At 44.6% G+C, this 21,677-nt stretch overlaps 1 protein-coding gene across 2 annotated transcripts in view; it reads left to right on the top strand.

Annotated features, from left to right (window-relative positions):
• Window positions 1–21,677, top strand: part of CLPB (ClpB family mitochondrial disaggregase) — a 145,579-nt gene that overhangs the window by 10,950 nt on the left and 112,952 nt on the right. For both annotated transcript variants that reach the window (XM_048838534.2, XM_048838526.2), the window contains exons 3-4: window positions 9,704–9,790; window positions 19,954–20,057. In XM_048838534.2, coding sequence (XP_048694491.2) covers window positions 9,704–9,790; window positions 19,954–20,057 — 191 coding nt within the window. The remainder of the gene's footprint in view (window positions 1–9,703; window positions 9,791–19,953; window positions 20,058–21,677) is intronic.

Here is a 21,677-nt window from a genome sequence, read left to right as displayed (position 1 = left end):
TCATTTCCCACCTCAGCTATAATCCTGTGCTTGTGGAACAGGGTGATCCAGTCAATATAGTGTACTTGGACTTTCAGAAAGCCTTTGACAAGGTCCCTCACCAAAGGCTCTTATGCAAACTCAGCAGTCATGGGATAAGAAGGAAGGTCTTCTCATGGGTCAGTAACTAGTTAAAATATAGGCAACAAAGGGTAGGAATAAATGGTCAGTTTTCAAAGTGGAGAGAGGGAAATAGCAGGGTATGTACCAAGGATCTGTATTGGGACCAGTGCTGTTCAACATATTCATAAATGGTTTGGAAAAGGGGGTGAGCAGTGAGGTGGCAAAATTTGCAGATGATACAAAATTATTCAGGATAGTTAAGTCCAAAGCAGACTGCGAAGAGTTACAAAGGGATCTCACTGAACTGGGTGACTGGGTGAAGAAATGGCAGATAAAATTTAGTGTTGAAAAACGCAAAGTAATACACATTGGAAAACAGAATCCCAACTACGCATGCAAAATGATGGGGTATAAAGTAGCTGTCACCACCCAAGAAAGAGATCTTGGAGTCATTGTGGATAGTTCTTTGAAAACATCCACTCAGTGTGCAGCGGCAGCCAAAAAAGCGAACAGAATGTTAGAAACCATTGGGAAAGGGATAGATGATAAAACAGAAAATATCATAATGTCACTATATACATCCATGATATGCCCACAGCTTGACTACTGCGTGCAGTTCTGGTCGCCCCGTCTCAAAAATGATATTTTAGAATAGGAAAAGATGCAGAGAAGGGCAACAAAAATTATTAGGGGGATGGAAGAGCTTCTCTATGAGAGATTAAAAAGACTGGGGCTGTTCATCTTATAAAGGAGACAAGTAAGGGGGGTTCTGATTGAGATAAACTCAGGAATGGTTTGGAGAAAGTGAATAGGAAGGTGTGTACCCCTTCACACAACACAAGAAGTAGCAGTCACCCAATGAAATTAATAGGCAGCAGATTTAAAACAAACATAAGAAAGTACTTGTTCACACAACACATAGTCAGCCTGTGGAACTCATTGCCAAGGGATGTTGTGACGGCCAAAAGTATAACTGGGTTCAAAAAAGAATTAGGTAACTTCCTGGAGAATACATCCATCAATGGCTATTAGCCAACATGGTCGGGGCGAGGTTCTAATCTCTAAAGCTGTGTGTGTATGTGATGATGATTGACGCATAATAACTTCTGCATTTGCACAGCATCACGGGTAACTAACAGTAACAGGCGCTAGGTCAGATGTGCACATCGTATCATTTTGAAGGGATTCAGCTGCATGAGAGTATTGGCTCTGTTAGCCTGCTCGGTGCTGTAGCATTTGAACATCTTCCAGCAGTGATGTTGTTATTTGTATGACTATAGCGTCTCGGTCAGAGCCCCGCTATGAACCAGCATCCCATTGCACTAGGCTCCAGCTTGTCGTGTGTGGCTGTAACTTCTTTCTCCTTTCCTCTCACCTGAGGGAAAATTGGCCATGTGGGTCATGGAACATGTTAGCCACCTCCTGAATCATACGTGTTTCAAATCTGTCATCTGTCACCATGTCCTCCTGGTCTTTTCATGGCATGTGTAGTAAGACATGAAAAGTAAAAATGAGGTTTCTGTGACTCCTGATTGTCTCTCTCTCCATTCAGCAGTGGGTTACTACTTAGATACCACTCACCTCCTTAAACAACTCCGCTGCTTCCTGTTCGTTTCTGGATATAGTTCTTTCCCTTTCTGTCCCCCAAAGCCCTCTGAACTTACTCCAGCATGCTTCCTTCTGTCGCCTGTCTCTCTACTCCCTGCTCACCATCTCTGCTTATATAGCAATAGGCTCCTCTTTGTCCCTTCAGACAGTCTCATCACACTTGGTATAAGAGCCTTCTCCTCTGCAACTCCTCCGGCTAGGAGGAGTTTGTCTGTCTTCCTCCATGTCATTTCAGACTTCAGTTGAAAATATCTGTCTTCTGCTTCACCTATACGTCTTACATTCGCTCTCCCTGTGCTGTGGTTTAACTGTCTGTGTTGATTCCTTATAACGTTTTGGATTGGTTTCTATATACAGAATAATTGTACTGTACCAAGGCAGTAATTATTGGCCATTAGATGATTGCTAAAGGATTCAGAAGCAAATGTAGTCTTCAGGCAGCCTGCCTCTAGGAACACAAGAGCATGATCAGAGGTTTCTGCAGTGGCTTAAGTAGTTTTCCTGGATGGATAGACTCTTTCACCAGAGTTTAGAAGAAGAGCGTATTCTGTAATGTTGAAATATACTGTTTTTTCTTGCAGTTAAAGTTGCAAAACTGAGGGCAAGTCCCAGGAGAGTGACCCACCCCTGCTGTTAAACAGTAACATATTGGGGGGGGAGAAATGTCTAAGCGACCGAGAGAAACAGAAGCTATTGTTGTTGCAAAAGTTCAAGTTTCCAGTTTCCTCTTCCTCCACCTGTCAGGAGGGTGAGCTGGGCATGCTCCCAGGCTCTGAGCACAAACTCAAACATGCCCTCTGGGCTCTGGCTTTAAGCAGCAGTGTCACTGAGTTACTCACCCAGAACTCATGGGATAGGAGGGATGAATAGAAGCCACATCTGTCTAGGGGCAGCCATGGGGGAGAAGGAAAGTTGCTGCATTGCAACAGGAGATACTCGGCGACAGGGAAATTGGGTCCTTTATCTCTTTTCTGGATGGATCAAAGAGTCAGAGTTTTAGCTCTTTTTTACTTCAAGGCAAAATAGTGTCTACTCCAAAAGCAATGTGTGTCACTCTCCCCTCACACTCATCTCGAGCACCTCAAGATCCTCTGTTGGTCAGATCATTGAGTCATATCAAACCCTCTTCTTATTTAAAAGGAGATGTTGCCCTGTACAGAGTTACTGGTGGATCTTTGCATTGTTACCATCTAGGCAAAGGGCAGTTTTCATATAGGACTGGAACCAGATAAATACCACGAGAGAGACTGTGTTCTCAAGGAAGCAAATGTACTGGAAATTTCACAAGAAAATCCGTCCTTGTGAACTATCCAGCTTGGCTTAGAGAAATGTCCAAACTCTTTGACACCAAAGCAAACTGAGTCCAAACTTGATAATCCTGAGATTCTTTTGAAACCCTTTAAGAAGCTCAGCCTTTCATCAGTTCACACCCCAGATGTTTACTTATTGACACTGATTCCCCGTGTACCCAACAGCTGAGGATGTGTTTGTCTCATGCAAAAACGTGATGATGATATTCATATTGTTGGAAGCGCATGTATGTGTTAAATTGTTAATAGTGAGCATCCTGGATCTTATTTGGTTAAAATACCGATAGACATCCTAGCATTGATCAGAGGATTTTATTTAATTAAAAAATATGTCCCGGCTGGTAAATACATTTGGCTGTCTAGGATCTGAACAGTGGTCGTCACTTTATCGATTGTCATATCATTAAATCAGGCTGGGAAAATATTAATGATAGACTCACGCACCCTGAACATAAAGTTCAGTTGTCTAGCAAATCTGTTAAGTTGTTCGGCATCTTGCAGTGATTTAAAAAAATGCTCCTAAATGAAATGTCAATGCATATTACCCTACATGATGTGACTCTAGTAATTCTTCATACTAGATTTGATCATTTGGCATTCCACGTGCTTCAGATTACTTAAGCTGGGTTCCTAAATGGAAAACTGCTTGATTAATTCCTATATCTTAGCCTTGACCCTGTAATCAGCTCCTCTCACGAGTACTCCAGCACCCTTCACATGGGTGTGGGGTCTTTCATAGGAGGTTTGATTGGGGCATCCGGGCCATCAACAGTTGAATGATCATGAAAGAAGAACACATGGTATATATTGATAAATGAATTTCCAGAGCAGTTTTTAGGAAAAGCCTGTCACTGTTTCACAATCTCCATAGCTGTGAATGCTTTCTTAGTGGAAGCGGTGCCTTTGCGCCCATCCTTCCCAATAGGAGGTGCGCCCTTCTGGTGATGAGGAGTAGGGCTGAGGGGGTCCCGTTGGAATTCAGCGCAGAGCAGGCACTTACAAAGGTGTTGTGCAGCAGGTTGCATGAGATGTAAAAGCAAACACTTGAGGGTTTTCAGGGCGTCACAGTGCTCTTGTTGATAGTATAGGGGACCTGGGAAATCTTGTTCATGGCTCTGCCACTGACTGGGAAAGACAATTAACTTTCCTGGGCCTCAGTTAACTTAAATGGGGCAATTCTCTGTGAACTATTCTGAGCCCCTCTGATGAAAGATACTAGATAAAAGCCAGGCACTATTATTTATTTGTAAAAAACCAAGTAGTTTCACATGCCAGACCTGCCCACCCCTACATTCTGCCAGTTTTGTAGGGTTCTAATAGCATTTCGCCATGTAATAAAGTGTTTTATTGCCCCTGTTACTGTATGAAAGACCCACCCAAACAGGGAAAATTGCCTGACTGACTGTACAGGGGAAACTGTGAAACTGACTATGCACAAAGTGCTTTCAAATGGTCAGAATAAACAAAATGAAAAAGTGAGATGGTTTGCTTGCACTCTTTCCTCTGAGTCATAACTGAACTATGGCCTCAGAGCCCTAGAATTTAAGGCCAGATGGAACCACCAGGTCAGCTGGTCTGACCTTCTGTATCTCACAGGCCACCAACCCCACTCAGCACCCGCACACTAAACCCAACAACTGAAATGAGACCACAGTAAATGAGACCCACAGGAGACCAGAATGTTGTGTGCCATGGGCAGAGAATAGGAGGGACTGACCAGTGCTCGAGGCCCCTGCGATGGTAGGGAAATGATTTAATGCAATACACCCAGATGATCCTGGCAAGTGACCCGCACCCACATGCTGCAGAGGAAGGTGGAAAACCCCAGGGTCGCTGCCAATCTGACTTGGGGGAAAATTCCTTCCATACCCCACATATGGCGATCAGTTAGCCTCTGAGCACGCGAGCAAGAACCAGCCAGCCCAGCACCTCTAAGACAGAGAGAGAGAGTGCTCGGTGCCACCTCAGAGGCCCGGCCCTCTCTGCCCAGTGCAGTGTTAGGATGGCAGGAAGTGGCTGTGTATCGGTGGTGGGTGAAAGAATTAGGTATAAACATAAAGGACTTTGGGCTAAAGTCAGATGATAAAGAATCAGATGTGAAATGATACCATTCTCTTCCTCTACCTCCTGTTGATTTGGGGCCAAATTCAGCTCTGGTTTGAGTGGATGCATTAACTCAGTGGTTCTCAAACTATGGCCGCCGGTTGTTCAGGGAAAGCCCCTTGCAGCCCGGGCCAGTTTGTTTACCTGCCGCGTCCGCAGGTTCGGCTAATCGCGGCTCCCACTGGCTGCGATTCGCCGCTCCAGGCCAATGCGGACTGCGGGAAGTGGCGCGGGCCGAGGGATGTGCTGGCCACCCTTCCTGCAGCCCCCATTGGCCTGGAGTGGCGAACCGCGGCCAGTGGGAGCCGCGATTGGCCGAACCTGCGGATGTGGCAGGTAAGCAAACCTGCCTGGCCCGCCAGGGGCTTTCTCTCTGAACGAGCAGTGGCCCTAGTTTGAGAACCACTGCATTAACTTCATTGGAAGTCAGGGTTGAATTTGGTCCATGGGGCTATAGTAAGCTGGGACTCTCTGAAGTGGGCAGCTTGGCATTAAAACTCTGTGAGGAGACAGTATCACACAAAGATCCTTCTGAGGAAGCCTTTGTTGGGGTTATTGGCACTCCATTTCTATCCAAAGGGACTGTGTAAAGTGAAGTTTGCAGATGGAGCAGCGGTGTGGATTCATGCTGCAGGCAATGCCACTTTGCGCGAGACACTTAACCGCCGCGTCCAGCAGTGGCCATGAGTCTGAGACAGACTAGCCCAGCATGTCTCTGTTATTACTGTAAACACAGCCCTGATACACAGCTGCTCACTAAAGATAACAATCTGCACTGCACACAGGCTGCCATGCCTCATGTGCTCCAACACTTACAGTGCCTTACACAGGGACAGGAGAGAATTCGGAATAGTCAGGGATGTTTTTTTCTTTCTACCAACCTGTATCTAAGAGAGCTCTTCAGATTGCAAGGACGTGCTTAAAGTTCTGTTGCCTCTTTCCAGTGATTAGACACAAGAATGGAAGGAGGTGCGGCGGGAGGTGGAAGACATATCTCAAGGATGAACAAAGACAGGTTGCTTGGACCACGTCAGAGTTAGGGTGCCAGCACCATTTTTTCATGCAGTGACTAAAATCGGCTGGATTAGTGACTTTACAGTGAGTGTGATAGAAATCTGGTAAATATTTACTTGGAAGTCTGTTCGTCTGATAAATACGTGGGCTCCCAAAAGTTTGTTCCTGTCATTGGCCCACTGAACTATGAACCCATCTAAGATGTCCTTAGCGCTGACTGTGTCCCTGTAGTGGTCTTGGTCCATTTCAACATCACTAACTCTTGAATATAACTATCCAAGAAGTCATTAACCAGAAGATTTAGCCTGCTCATTGTCCATGCTCACCGTGTGCACTAGGGAAGTAAAAGGTTAAACGGTTAACTGGTTAACCGGTAAGCATTAGGGTTACTGTTAACCAGCCTTAACCGTTAACCCTGGTGGCCCGTCGCAGCCGAAAGGACCCCAGCCCCGGCTGTGCCACACCGGCTGGCCAGAGGGACCCCAGCCCTAGCTGCGCCAGCCGGATTCCGGCCGGACCCCAGCACCAGCCACTCCGGCTGACTGGAGCAACCCTAGCCCCGGCCGCCCCACGCCAGTCAGCCAGAGGGACCTCAGTTAACAGATATAATTTTAATAGTTTAACCAGTTAACTTTTTATACCCCTATTGTGCACAGAGTTTGGAGGGAGGGATGGCTGAAAACTTCTGGCAGTTGCAGACATACAGCAGTCTTAAGGGGTAAAACTAAGGCCTGGTCTATGCTAGAAAATTAGATCAGTTTGACTACATCAATCAGCAATGTGAAAAATCCACCCCCCTAAGTGGCATTGTTAAGCTGACCTAAGTTCCCATGTAGACAGTGCTAGGTGAATGGAAGAATTCTTCCATCCACCTAGCTACCGTTTCCTGGGGAGGTGGATTACCTGTGCTGATGGGAGAACCCCTCTCATTGGCATAGGTAGTGCCTACACTGAAGCGCTACAGCGGCGCAGCTGTGCCATATAGTGTTATAAGTGTAGACAAGACCTAAGAGATTCAGAGTTAAAGCTCCACTAAGATGAAGGGAGACAGAGTCAATACCTCTTAGGGACAGATCTGTCCCTTTTCCATGGCTATGCGGGGCCCCTTTGCAGTGGAATCGGTGTGGTTTGGCTGTTCGGGGTTTGGGAGATGCACATAACAGACTCAGTCTCCAAGGGGGACACTGCTGTTTACCGCTCTCCATTCTGAAAGCTGACCATTTATTCCTACCCTTTGTTTCCTGTCTTTTAACCTGTTACCAATCCATGAGAGGACCTTTTATCCCAAGATTGCTTACTTTGCTTAAGAGCCTCTGGTGAGGAACCTTGTCAAAGGCTTTCTGAAAGTCCAGGTACACTATATCCATTGGATCATCCTTGTCCACATGTTTCTTGACCCCCTTCAAAGAATTCTAATAGATTGGTGATGCATAATTTCCTTTACAGTATTTACAAAAGCAATATTGACTCCTCCCCAACAAATCATGTTCCTCTACGTGTCTGATAATTCTGTTCTTTACTCTAGTTTCAACCAGTTTGCCTGATTCTGAAATCAGGCTTATTGTCCTGTAATTGCCAGGATCACCTCTAGAGCCTTTTTTAAAAACTGGTGTCACATTAGCTACCCTCCAGTCATCTAGTACAGAAGCTGATTTAAGCAATAGTTTACATACCACAGTTAGTTCTGCAATTTCAACTTTGAGTTCCTTCAAAACTCTTGGGTGAATACCATCTGCTCCTGGTGACTTATTACCATTTAATGTATCAATTTTTTCCAAAACTTCCTCTACTGACATCTCAATCTGGGACAGTTCCTCTGATTTGTCACCTAAAAAGAATGGCTGCAGTGCAAGAATCTCTGTCACATCCTCTGCAGCGAAAACAGATGCATAGAATTAATTTAGCTTCTCTGTAACAGCCGCATCTTTCTTGAGTGTCCCTTTAGCCCCGCAGTCGTCCAGTGGTCCCACTTTGTTTGGCAGGCTTCCTGCTTCTGATGTACTTAGAAAGTTTTTGCTGTTAATTACTGAGTCTTCTGCTGAGTTGAGTTGCTCTTCAAATTCTTGTTTGGCCTGCCTAATTAAGAACATAAGAATGGCCTTCTGGGTCAGACCGATGGTCCATCTAGGCCAATATCCTGTTTTCCAACAGCGACCAATGGCAGATGTTTCAGAGGGAATGAACAGAACAGGCAGTCAAGTGATCCATCCCCTGTTGTCCACTCCCAGCTTCTGGCAATCAGAAGCTAGGGACACTCAGAGCGTGGGGTTGTGTCCCTGACCATCTTGGCTAATAGCCATTGATGCACCTGTTCTCCATGAACATATTGAGTTATTTTTTGAACCCTGTTATACTTTTGGCCTTCGCAAAATCCCCTGGCAACGAGTTCCACAGGTTGACTGTGCACTGCATGAAGATGCACTTCCTTTGGTTTGTTTTAAACCTGCTGCCGGTTAATTTCATTGGGTTGACTCCTGGTTCTTGTGTTATGTGAAAGAGTAAATAACACTTATTCACTTTCTCTGCACCAGTCATGATTTTATAGACCTCTATCATATCCCCCCTTAGTTGTCTCTTTTTCAAACTGAAAAGTCCCAGTCTTACTAATCTCTCCTCAAATGGAAACTGTTCCGTACCCTTAATCATTTTTGTTGCCCTTCTCTGTACTTTTTCCAATTCCAATATATATTTTTTGAGAAGGGGAGACCAGATCTGCTCTCAGTGTTCAAGATGTGGATGTACCATGGTTTTATAATGTAAAAGTCTTGGCCATTAACAAAGAAATCAGACTTACTCAGTACTATAACAAGAATAACAAAGAAAAACCGCTTTCTAGGTTACTGCTTGGGATCAGTTGCAAATAGGGTCTAAGCTAATAATACTAGGGGTATAGGATTAGAGGCAGGGGCAGAGGACCATAACCCTGAGGAGAGTCAGAATGTAGAGGAGACTAAGAAATAAAGCTAGTAGTAGCCAGGTAAGAACTAGTTTGGTAATGGATGCTAGGAGTCTGTTAGGAAAGTGGTCCAAAAGGAGTGGAGAGATCTTTATTGAAAGAGCCCAAAGGTTTGTTTGATGCCTCTATGAGGCTTTTACTGTCATGCGAGAATGCTCCAAAATAGTGCCATGTTAGTATGTGGCATTTCAAGAGCTGCTGGCCTTCCAGTGATACCCAGCCTTGAATCCTTTATGGCTATTACTCAGCACAAAAATTCTAGTAGTCCATCAGTATGTATATCAACCAGCTTCCCCTCCTTCAGCATACTGGTGAATTGTTAAGATCCATGTGAGCAACCTTAAAAGGATTCAGGCCGGCTAGTTATGATGTTACCTGTCTGCTAGGAATTGGATTGAGACCCATCAATTCATTTCTTATTGGCTGCTGAAGAGCTGTCAGACCATAACAACTTTCAGTCATTATTGCCCGGGGCTGCATTGAAACTAGTGACCTTGAGATGAAAGATTCTGTATTCTGTTCCGAGCCCCCTGATCCATTCAGCACCCTTGCCTATGTCTATGGGGGAGAAACAAAATCTTATGACGCCGTCTCTCTCTGTTTTGTGTAGGTTGTTGCTGGAAGGAACCGATGTGAATGCTAGGCACAAACTTGGCTGGACAGCCCTCATGGTAGCAGCTATAAACAGAAATTCTAGGTAAGTTTTTTTCAACGTAGTTTATCACCATCCTGGGTAAGTTGCTATGCTGTGTTCTCCTTTTGATAAACCCACATGGATTCCATCTAAACAACCTGCATTCAGAGTCTCCCTCTTGTGCAGTTCTCTGATGTGGTTGCTGGTTAAATCTGAAACCATATATTTATACTTTTCATTTACCTATGTACTATATGATAACCAAGAACCCCAACTGGTTTACTGGCTGAAAGAGGAGAGCTCTATGCATTGCATCACCAGTGCCGTTTCCTTGCAGCATTCTTATTTTCTTGGGAGGACACCCATTCGAGCACTGATCAGGCCTAACCTGTGTATCTTGAGATCTGATGAGACTGTAGCCTGGCAGTGATACTGGTGCAGGTCGCACTGTGTCAGTAACTCAGCTAAAGTCTCAAGTTGCTGCAGTAGGATTTGCTGTTTCTCCCCTAGCTTGTGGGGCGAGTGCTGTGGCTTTCATGCTATGCCTTCATGAACCAAAAGGGCTGACTCTGTGTCCGACCTCTTTAGTTCCCAGGATGATCACTGTGGCTTCTGGTAACCTTTAAAGGCACTCTTAAATATATTCAGTCTACAACTAAATTCAATTAGTTTTTGTTTAAAAAAAAAGAGAGAAAGAGAAATCCAATTTTAGAAAACGTGGGACAGACGGTAGAATGAGCTTTGATGTTACAACCTCTCAGAGATGCTTTACTTAGTCACAAGTTCATAAGCAAAAAGGCTTAATTACTTGGGAAAACACAGGATTAAAGCGGGGCACAAAAGCTGAATATCCGCTCTCGGGCGACACGATTCGAATCCGTGTGCCGAGTTCGTGTGTGGTGCAAACTTTGATGTGTGCGATGACAAGCTGAAAGTCGTGACCTCCTCGGGGAGCTCCTTAAGATGGGCAGGGAGGCGGGGGCTTGGGTCTGTTTGTTTAACTTTGATGTCCGAGCAGCAACGGGCCTCGTTGTTTGCATGTCCGCAGAGGGATGGATTTGGAGCTTCCCACCTTCGCTGATGGACAATGGTCAGCGTTGGAGTGTGACGATTGTTGACCATTCCAAGTGACTAGTGGACCAGAACAGGGCTTGAGGAGGTGCAAAAGCTAGAAGGGAGACAAGGAGAAAGACTGTTCATGGTACAATAATTACCTCAGATGGATCACCCTTTTTATTATTTAAGATACATAGCATAAAATCAGGTAGAACTGGTGACAAAAACCTCTAGGCACGAAAAGGCCTTCAGGACCCAGTCTAGTCTCTTTATGCACTAGCACAAGACTAACAACTGGGTTTCTTATTTGGGTGTCTGGCAAAAAGACTGAAGCTTTGAGCTGTGTTGGGCGAATCAGGTTTATTTGCCATGCATTGTGGATGATTATTGCCTATAATTTAAAACAAAGCCCTTGACTATCTGAAACTCAATATGACTCATCTGTAAACATAATGAAAGGTTAATTAGATATTTCACTTCCTTCTGGAAGCAAGCATAAACTAGTGCTAAACTCATCCCTAGCATAACTATTCCATTGGCATCACTGGGGTAACACCAGGAGCGAATCTGGCCTCTGCTGCTCTTTCTAGCCTTACAATGGGGTTTCGCCATTGGCCAGGAAATGTACTGAGCTGGAAAACAACACAAAGAATGTCTGAAATTCCCTCCAAGTTGCCCACTCGCAAATGCAGTAGAAATACTGACCTATTTAACCTGACTCCTAAAGAGCCTGGCCCTGGTGTTAGATATGCAGTTTGGGGCTGAGGTACTATGGAAATGGATCTAAAAGAGCACTCTTGAGTTGATGGCTTTGATTCAGTGACACAGGTTTACCCATGGAGTTCTAGATATTTATACATATCCTTTCCAGTGCAAGGTGCCTCTTGGTTTTCTGGGCATATTGTAATTATTTTCTTTTTCTCTCATGTAAAGCTCCATTTGCGGTGGAGTGGGAACAACATTACCTGAACAGGTTAAAGATGTTAGCCCCCTCCATGCTGGCCAATCAAACCGCACACATGCTTAATAGTGATCTGGGCAACATGCTTTCTGGCACCTATAGGCCTAAGTTAATTGCATTGTCTGACTTACGCTAACAGTTGCAGGGTGATGAATTTTTTAAAGTGTCTCTACTCTGACAAGTGACGATGCAAAAACGGGTCTTCCTTACTTAATAGACCTGTCACCTCTGTATATCCAGCCATAGCAGCAGATGTTATTGACCAAAGTAAGTTTTTACTCTTTGTGGCCCTTCATAGCCCAGCAGAGACAACATCAGTATGAGAAATGACACATCAGCAGAACTGTGAACTAAGTTCTGATGGCATATGTTTTAGGTGTTGCTGGTACTTGAGCAAAGATCTCAGGTTGGCATTCAGATGCCACGGGAGTTTATGGTGCTGGCAGTCTGAGCATGTTCAATCTGGAGTCACTGAGAGAAAATAAACATCAGCCTCACAATGCCATCTTTACAAAGTCGCTTTCTGGAGTGCACTGCACTTCGAGTCTTCACTGCACTGTTGATGCTTTTTGTGTATAAAACCACTCCATAGATCAGTACTTTGCAGCTGTCCCAGCCAGTGCTAGTTCCCTTCTATTCCGTTGTGAATCTAATCCACAATGGAGACCTGGCTGCTTTAGGAGCAGAGGTTTGGACTGCCCTTTGCAGCTCATTGGGAAGGAAGGAAGGAGTCTAATGATCTGGTCACAAAACCCTGGGCCCCTTTATCAGTGTTTGGGCCGCCCTAGCCGTTCTGGGGTAGGTCTGCAATTTATGGAGGCTGCTAGGTTTGCAATAGCAGCCTCCATAAATTGCCGGCTCCTGTCCACCATAATCGCACCATTATGTGCAGGGCTGTTTGGAGGGTTGTGGGGAGGACTAGGAAGGTGATTCTTGAATTTAGCAAGTCATTTGCATTCAAGTGTGTTGTAGGGGAAGAGATCTTATGTGCTCATCCAGCTAGACTGCCTCCTGATGCCTACTTGTACCAGGGCCTCTGCACAGTAGATAGCACTGTAACTAGTAGGCGTGCTGTCTGTGTTTTATGGATGAGGCGGAAACTAAAGGCACAGAGATTAAATGACTTCACCAAGGCGGCAGAGGGGTTCTGTGTCAGAAGCAAAGTCTTTTCCCTGGATAGTGTACAACCTAAGAGAACAAAGCTACACAGAGCGTTTGGGAAAGGGATGCAACATGATCAGGGTGGTGATAGGCACGAGGCTTATTTGTTATGTGTATCTATAATTCCTTTAGTTCCCCCATGCCAGTTTATAGCTTCATTTCCATTGTCCATCCCCCTCCCTCCCAACAGTCGATCCCCACTCTGCACTGAAATGAGCAGTTCGCACCTAACACAAATAAATGACAGAGCCGAGCAGAGGCCCTAGTCAGCTGATCCCCTGTAGGTGCTGTGAAAGAAGTGGCTCTCCAGAAGGAGTTTCAGTAAGAAGGAAGGGACCCCAACTCTAGTCAAATCTCTACATGTGTGTGTCCCACTTTTAAAGATCCCATAATGCTCTCTTAAAGGAGCAGGGGCTAGTCCTAGGGTTATGTATTTGTACGTGTGCCCTTTCTCACGTAATGCATCCCTGTCCACATCTGCTAATGCTTTTAACTGAGTCCCTCCCTTGGCTCCCTATCTCTTAATGAGTGTTCCTTGTCTTTGCTCACAAGGCCATGCTTAATCTTGCTGCATCTGTGATATGTCTCTGCTTTCACCGCTGCTCTCACGTCTTACTTTTTCCAATCCTCTCACTTTATCCTCTTCCCCAGTTCTATCTCCTTCTCCCACTTTCAGCTTCATGCCCTCTCTGCTGCAATCCCACATGTCTGGATCACCCTCCCTTTGCTTACCCACCAAGCACCTGGTCTTTCCTCTTTCAGATCCCTCCAAAACACCCTACCCCTCTGTGCAATTTTTCCCTGCTTCTCCTGCTTGCTAATCCCCTGGCCCTCCCTCTCCTGTGTCTCACCTGGTTTCAATTGTTAGCTCTTTGTGACTGGGGAATATGTCTCTTCTTTGAGTGAACAGCACTTTGTACATCTAATGAGCTGTATACATGTTTTTTATTAGTAGTAACAGTGCATCATGCATGGTATAGATTGGTGGGTATGTTCTAAGGCATATAATGAGTGTGACTTGTCTGGAGCTATTCTCTCAGTGTCTATAGGCAGTGATGTGATTAACTGGCACAGTCTAGTACCTATATTAGGTACATATGTCTCCTTCATAGCCTCGCTTTCAGTCTTTCCACTTTAGGCGTATAATTCAGTGGTCTCTGAAGCAGAGCTAGGCAACTGGGATAAATATCCTGAAGCTTCTAGAGTCAGAAGCTTCATTGGCATGTAGACTTGCATGCATAACGTGCTAGCTATGCAGGTGTGCTGCCTTTGCGTAGAGCCAGTTGGAGATGAGGCTCCGATGACGTCCCTTGGGTGTTGCATCGGATGTTGCAGTTTGGTTTTCTTCGAGTACGTGCCCATGGGGATCCCGTGCTAGGAACACATGCAGCCCATGCATGCAAGATTGAAATCTTTTGAATAGCAGTGTCCGTAGGGCCGCTCCTGTATGAGTTATGTCCTTGTTCCCTCACCCGAGGGCATAAAGGGTGGAGTGGCCACTAGCATCCCTCAGTTCTCCCAAATGTATTCTCTCTCTGCATGTTTCAGGAGCATCCCCACAGCTGAAATTTGTGAGGCAGCTAAATGGAATAACTCCCTGACTCTGATTAAACACTGAACCCTTGATGTAGCTGCAAGGTCAGATGCCAGACCTGGTAGGGCAGTGTTGCAATCGCTGTTTAGTTAGTGGCAGTCATGACTCCTCAGTCCCACAGTCCAGTTGGGACACAGCTTACCAGTGACCTGGAGTGGGATCCCCACATACACAGACTCAGAGAAGAGAGAACGGTTACGTACCTTATAGTCATAGGTTTTGAAGCCACAAGGGACCACCCGATCATCTAGTCTGACTTCCTGTGTATCACAGGCCACCAACACCACCCAACATCTTCCCACTAATCCCAGAAACTGAAATTAAACCAAAGTATTACAGCCCTCAGGAGACTAAGCTCTTGTATGCCATGGACACAGTCACCCTGATTCTATGAGATGTCGTCTAGTTTGGGGTCCACACGGATGACAACATATTAAAGAATCACAGTTACAGGAAGGTAAGTAACTGCTCTTTCCTTACAACCACCCCTCTATTCCCATGCTGAGCTCTACAGAAAGTTAAGATACAACTATTCTAGGGATCCTCTTTGTGTCCAGCAGGACTTGCAGCTTCCAATAAAGCCCAGCACTGCCCCTCATCAAAACCCCTTGAAGCCCTTGCATTGTGCTTTGTAACTCCCGGTCACTAGGATCACTGCCCTTCTTGGTTCACCAACTCCAGCTGCCTGAGTTTTGGTAGCTTTGCGGTGCAGACCCAGCCAAGGCCAGCTCTCTCACCCCAGGTGCCTTGCTCTTTTTTTTCTTAACAATATGCTGGCCCAGCCTCTAACTGCAGAACGCACTTACTGCAATCGATTGCACTGCCCAGTGAACTTTAGTTAAGCATTGCCCTCTGAGTCATCACCAGGGTCAATTCAGATTTATATTTGCACGGATGAACAGCCTCTGCCTCTGATCAAATTAAAACTCGATCAGCAAATTAAACCCAGGGCTTGATGAGGCTATTGAGCACAGGTGAGTTATTGAGGAAAGCCTGCCTTTACAGCTCAGACACACTGCAGGCCTCTTCTGAGCACACCACCTCGCTGATGGGAGAGTAGTACTCTGCCAGAGCCACCCAGTAGCCTGATAGAGGGAATGAACAAGAGGTACATCATAAAACAAGGTGAGGGGAATCCTGGATTTAAATCACAGCTTTTGCACTGACTCGCTTACCAGTAATAATTGTGAGCTGGTGCAGAAAGAAAAACAGGGCACAAATAACGATGGAATGTACTTTCCTCTCTGCTGTTCTTCACAGCACTGTCATCAGTGGATCTCATAATGGTTTATAAAGCTTAATTAAGCCTCACAACTGCCCTCAGAGGTAGGAAAGAATTACCTCCATTTTACAGATATGAAAACTGAGGGCCAGAGGGGTGGTGTTTTGCTCATTGTCACCCAATGACTCAGTGACAGCAGGCAATAGAACCCAGGACACCTGGCCCTGTTCCCTTGCTCTGACCACTATCCCATACTGCATCCTTGTTATATGTATATAAAAAACTATATACAATTTTATATATATTTTCAAGTTGCCTTATTTCCTCTGATTATGTTCACACACTTTGTTGATGAGTATGGCGACTTCTGTATTTCCATTGCACTATTAGCAAAGGCTACTTTGCTTGAATGTCTTATTACCTGCAAATTGGAGAGGTGCAATCAGTACTTGCGACTCCAGAAATGTCTGGTTGGCCCTATGAAGGAAAATTCAGTGACATTAGTTGCCTGGAGGGGACTGCATGTCACAGAAGGAGGAGGTTAGAGTGAAGGATGATTGGATGGATAGAGAGGCTGATCGTACAGCAGATGATTGTCCTTTTGAGTTTAGACCAGCAAGCTCTTTTCACTTCCTTTTTACAGCAGTCGGATGGGAATTGGTTTGGAATGTGTGACATACTGTATCAGAGCTGTCATCTTGGGACACGGTTCTGTATTACCAAATTTTAGAGTTAAGGTTAGACTCCCGGTAGTGACTCGTGCTGCTATTTTATAAACAGTTCAGCCTCCCAGCAGCCTTATGAGGTAGAGAAGTATGGCTACATACTTACAGATGGGGAAAATGAAGCAGACAGTTGTACAGAACAGAACCCAGGAGTTCTGCCTCCATGTCCTCCTACTCTCACCACTATTCAACACTGCCTCTCTGTAGCTCTTTAACGTTTTTATGAAAATAAACCTTATCAAGAAAATTCTACTGGTCTGAGTTAATAATGAAGAAAAAGAGCCTTCCTAAGAGTTGCTGAGAGCATAGAGGTTGATGGTGGATAAAGAGGCTGGGAAGAACGCTCAACAAACACATTCAGGGAGAAGGGAAAAGCTGATGGAGGGAGTTGCCAAGGAAGTTATGAGACACTGTTTTTGTGTGAGCAGTATGACTCATTTGGTGGCTGTGTATTCACTCTGGGCCAGAAGGTTGTGGGTTCAAGTCCCATGCTGGAACTTGGGCTCATTCTTCTTAAAGTGGGTTTTTGATTCTTAAGATGGAGAGGATGGACCCTATGATATGTCATAGCCTGTCAGTAGTGGAGACCCTTAAAAACCAGGCAGTCTTTGACTGCAGATACCCTTCAGGACAAGGCTGAAGAGGAGGACTTGAATGTACCTTCATTGCTAAGGGCTTTAAATTGCAACAATACCAGCTTGGAGCATTCTGGACAAGCCGCACATGTTAGAGAGGCACTGCTGGAAGCCCTGCTGAGAGAGAGAGAGTTGCAGTAATTGATCTGGTATGCACAGCTGTGACAGAATTGCGCAAATGAAACTCCCCACCACTACCACAGATTTTGTACCTTTGTCTCAGACTTGGGGTTTTCCATGGTAAGGGTGTGGTTGAAGATAATGCCGGTATCTTTAACCTGGCTCGCTACCTTTGAACAGGGGACCCAAAAGAGGAAAGAGCCCCTGGTATCCATGACTCCTGTCTGGCACCTGTTTACTGAAGACTAAGAACAAGGTGACAGTGATGCATCCAGACAGACATCTTCTCCAAACAGTCCTTTAAATGTAGGATCCACAGGACAATAAAGACATGCTTGTATATCATCAGTGTACTGAAGGCAATCTGCTCTGCATTTAGAAATGATTCATGAGTTCATATATTAAGGACCAGAAGGGGCCACTGTGGTCATCTAATCCAACCACATGTGTGATACTACAGATGACAATTTCCTAACTTAAAAAGTGTTGCATCCAACCTCAGAGAATTGCATATAGACCTCATCTTGACAGAAAAGAAACTGAGCACATCATTAAAGATGATAACTTCGGTACAAGTGAACATGACTTCTTGGTCACATTTACAACAGAATAAAATCCAAATCAATTTTATATATACTTGCTGCTTTAAAAGGGCCAATTTCACAAAGCTCAAAACAATTATGAGCTAAATCGCTGGGAAGAAGGATCTAATCAGAAAAAAGTTAATAATATTGGGAATTATTTAAGAACACTTTATTAAATGCCCAAAAAGCCACAATCGCACAGCTGAGGAAGAAGCTGTGCTGTTTAAACAAATGGAAGAAAGGGGAAGTTGATAGTAATGAATATAAATCAGAAGCTAGCAGTTGTAGGACATTGATGCGGGAAGTAAAGGGATGCAAGAAGAAATCTATGGCTAGCAGAGTTTGTCTTGGTACTGCACATTTTGATTAAAAAATTAGAATGGCACGCAATAAATGGATTAAAAGATGGCTAACTGGTAGGACTCAAAATATTATTGTAAATGGGGAATCATCATAGAATGGATGTGTTTCCAGTGGGATCCCACAGAGATTGGTTCTTAGCTGTTTAACATTTTTATCAATGAACTGGAAGAAAACATAAAATGATCACTGTTAAAGTTTGCAGATGACACAAAAATTAGGAGACGTGGTAAATAATGCAGAGGACAGGTTACTGATTCAGGAGACCATTTTGATCTTGAATGCTCCATTTCAACAACATGGGAGCATGGATTTCAGAAGAGTGAAACACCCACAGCTTCATTTGAAATCAGTGGGAGATGCAGATGCTAGGCACCTCTTGAAAAAACAGACTCAAAACTAAAGCCACTTCTGAAAATGTGAACATAGTGAATTCCCTACAATCTCACAAGAAATTGGTGATATAGTTGAGAACACGGGTCTCCTGACTCGCAACTTTGTGCTCTGTCCTCTAGATTGGACTTTATATGCAATCGAGACTTGAACTGTGGAAGGCAAGAAATACACCTCTGCTAATGTATCTTATTAAAAGTACAAAACACCCGCCTTCCACTCTGCTAATTGTATTTACTGTAAAGGGGTAAATGGGGGAGGAACTTAAGGTAAATTTTAAATGTGACTTGACAAGATGCAGCCTGCAGATACATGTCCATCAATCTGTGGTGCGCATAGTCAAGAACCTCTGCCAGCCTGTAAGCTATCTCGCCTGTGATGAATACTGTATAACATTTTACTGGCTAGTTGCCATGGAAGGCCGGAAACCAGGAAAAAGAATAACAGGCTTCAAGCTGTTTTCAGAAATGGTAAGAAATCTAATTCTTGCCTGATGGTTGTTTGGTTTAGAAACACAGAGGCTTCTGCACCAAATCTAGCCTGTCTCTTTTTGGTGCTGAATAGTCATGCTGGGGAATGGCGACAGTTTGGACAGCTCTATAGACTGCAGTCCACTGCCTCCAGACAAGCATGAGCAGAAGCAGTGGGAGATCCCCCAACCCTCGTCACTGCCCTACCAATATGCCTCACCACTACCTTTAACGACAATGAGAATCTGATTATTTCTCTTCCTCAACCTCTATCCTGGGACTGCCGCCAAAGGTGACAGGTATTGTCAATTCCAACGGTGTTTTTTGTGATGGGGACACTGGCCTACTGTGATCACCAAATTCAGTTCACTGAGGGTCTGCAAACAAAACCATACCTCATAGTCTCACCCTGTGCTTTCATCATCGTTTTCTCTTCCCTCTCTCTCGCCTCCTGGAGTCTTCTCTCCAAATTCTTCATCTTTATTTGTCTTAAAACAGCAGCTAGTTGTCTCCTGAACATCAGATGTTTGGATGCTGGGTGTGGCTTGGCTGCATTTTCAACTGTGAAGAGTGAATTATGGGATGGCAGTCCAGTCCAGTGAACTGGAAATGTAGCGCATGGCACACAGTCACTTCTGTGCAGATGTTTTGGACTTGGCCTCTGAACATAGGTATATTTCACAGCACATGGGGCTCTACAGAGCAGTTCACTTCTCCGAATGCCTCCTCAGTCCAGTCGCCTTATGACTGTTAATATTGCTAAGCAGTGCAGTTTTTTTAACTCTCCTTTCCTGGCAGCATATTTTTTGCTGAGTACTCTGCTGCCTTATGTGCCTTGAGATTTTTTTCCTTTGCAAACTCTAAAGGGGTCTAGTTCCTGATGTTCCATCTGATCTCTCTGAGAAACCTTCCTGATGATCCTGTTCTCATTATGTTTTATAACAGTGTGGTAAAGATCCTGCTTGCAGCTGGTGCTGATCCAAACCTCGGAGACGAATTCAACAGCGTGTATGAGACTGCCAAAGAAAAGGGACTCCATTCATTGGAAGGTAATAAAAGACTTAAACTTTTTGTTCATGTTATCTTACAGGGACAGTATGTCTCTCTCTATGTCCAGAGTTCAGTTAGGCCTTTGGATAATTCTGATCCACTTGTGCTTTTTACTTTCCTGCAGGGGGTTGGACTAGATGACCTCCTCAGATCCCTTCCAACCCTGATATTCTATGATTCTAAGTTTAGACAGATGCTATCTGTTATATTCTTTAGGCATAGGTCTGTTATATGCCGTGCCCTCCAAAATACAGACTTGAAACAGCAGGCTCCACAGGCTAGAAGAGTACCCTGAGCCTTGGGAACACCCTGCTGTGATAACTCCTCTGAGATGCACCACTGCATTTCCTGCATTGCTTTCAACTCCACCACTGGAGGAGCTCTCTCCCACTGGAACAGTTTACTTAGGGGTGGGGTGGATTCTCCAATGCTTGAAGACTTTGGACTGGATGTTTTTCTAAAAGTTATGCTCTAGCTCCAACAGGAGTTATTGGACTTGATGCAGAATTCACTGGGGGAGGTTCCCTGACCTGTGTCATCCGGGAGGTCAGATCAAAATAGTCTCTTCTGGCCTTAAATCCTATGACTCTATGAAAACTGAGGCAAAGGACATGATTCCAATAAATAAACATCTTAAATAGAAGGTGTTTTATCTCATCCAGCTCCCCCAGGACACTTCCATTAAAATCACTAGCAAAAACTCTGGCTCACTTCCCTTTTGTAGAGCAGGGTAATTGTTTACATTTCTGCAACTGCTGAAGGTCCTGGGGCCTGGATACCTCCTCCGATTCTTTGTGGTCAGGCTTTCTTACAGTAGCTCCACTTATTCACATTAAATGGATTAAGAACTGGCTAATTGGCAGCTCTCAATAATTATTGGTCAGTAGGGAATTCTCACCGGCAGGAGGTGTTTCCAGGGGGGTTCTGCAGGGACTGGTACTAGGCCCAATGCTATTCAACATTTTTATCAGTGATCTGGAAGTAAATATAAACTCACTGCTGAAGAAGTTTGCAGATGACACAAAGATTGGCAGAGTGGTAAAGAACAGTGATGATAGGGTAGTCCTATAGAGTGCTCTGGATGGCTTGGTAAGCTGGGCCCATGCAAACAAAATGCATATTAATACAGTCAAGTGCAAAGTGATACATCTAGGAACAAGGAATGCAGGCCATACTTGCAGAATGGGGGACTATATCCCAGAAAGCAGTGACTCTGAAAAGAATCTAGGGATAATAGTGGACAAGCAACTGACCATGAGCTTACAGTGTGATGCTGTGGTCAGGAGACGGTGATTTTACCTCTCTATATAGCATTGTTGAGACTGATACTGAAATACTGCATCCAGTTCTGGCATCCACATTTGTAAAAGGATGTTTAAAAATGGGGGCGGGGGGTGCTGAAAAGACCCACAAAATGATTGGAGGGCCCGTGAGCTCAATCTGTTTAGTTTATCAAAAAGAAGATTGAGCGGTGACTTGATCATTGCCTCATACTGGGAATGAGGGGCGATCAACAGGTTATCTCAAGTGCTTATATACAAATGCACAAAGCCTTGGAAACAAGCAGGGAGAACTGGAGGTCCTGGTGATGTCAAGGAACTATGACGTGATCGGAATAA

The sequence above is a fragment of the Caretta caretta genome, chromosome 1, assembly GCF_965140235.1.
Source record: "Caretta caretta isolate rCarCar2 chromosome 1, rCarCar1.hap1, whole genome shotgun sequence".
NCBI lineage: Eukaryota > Metazoa > Chordata > Testudines > Cheloniidae > Caretta > Caretta caretta.
This window is presented reverse-complemented; position numbering and strand designations above follow the sequence as displayed.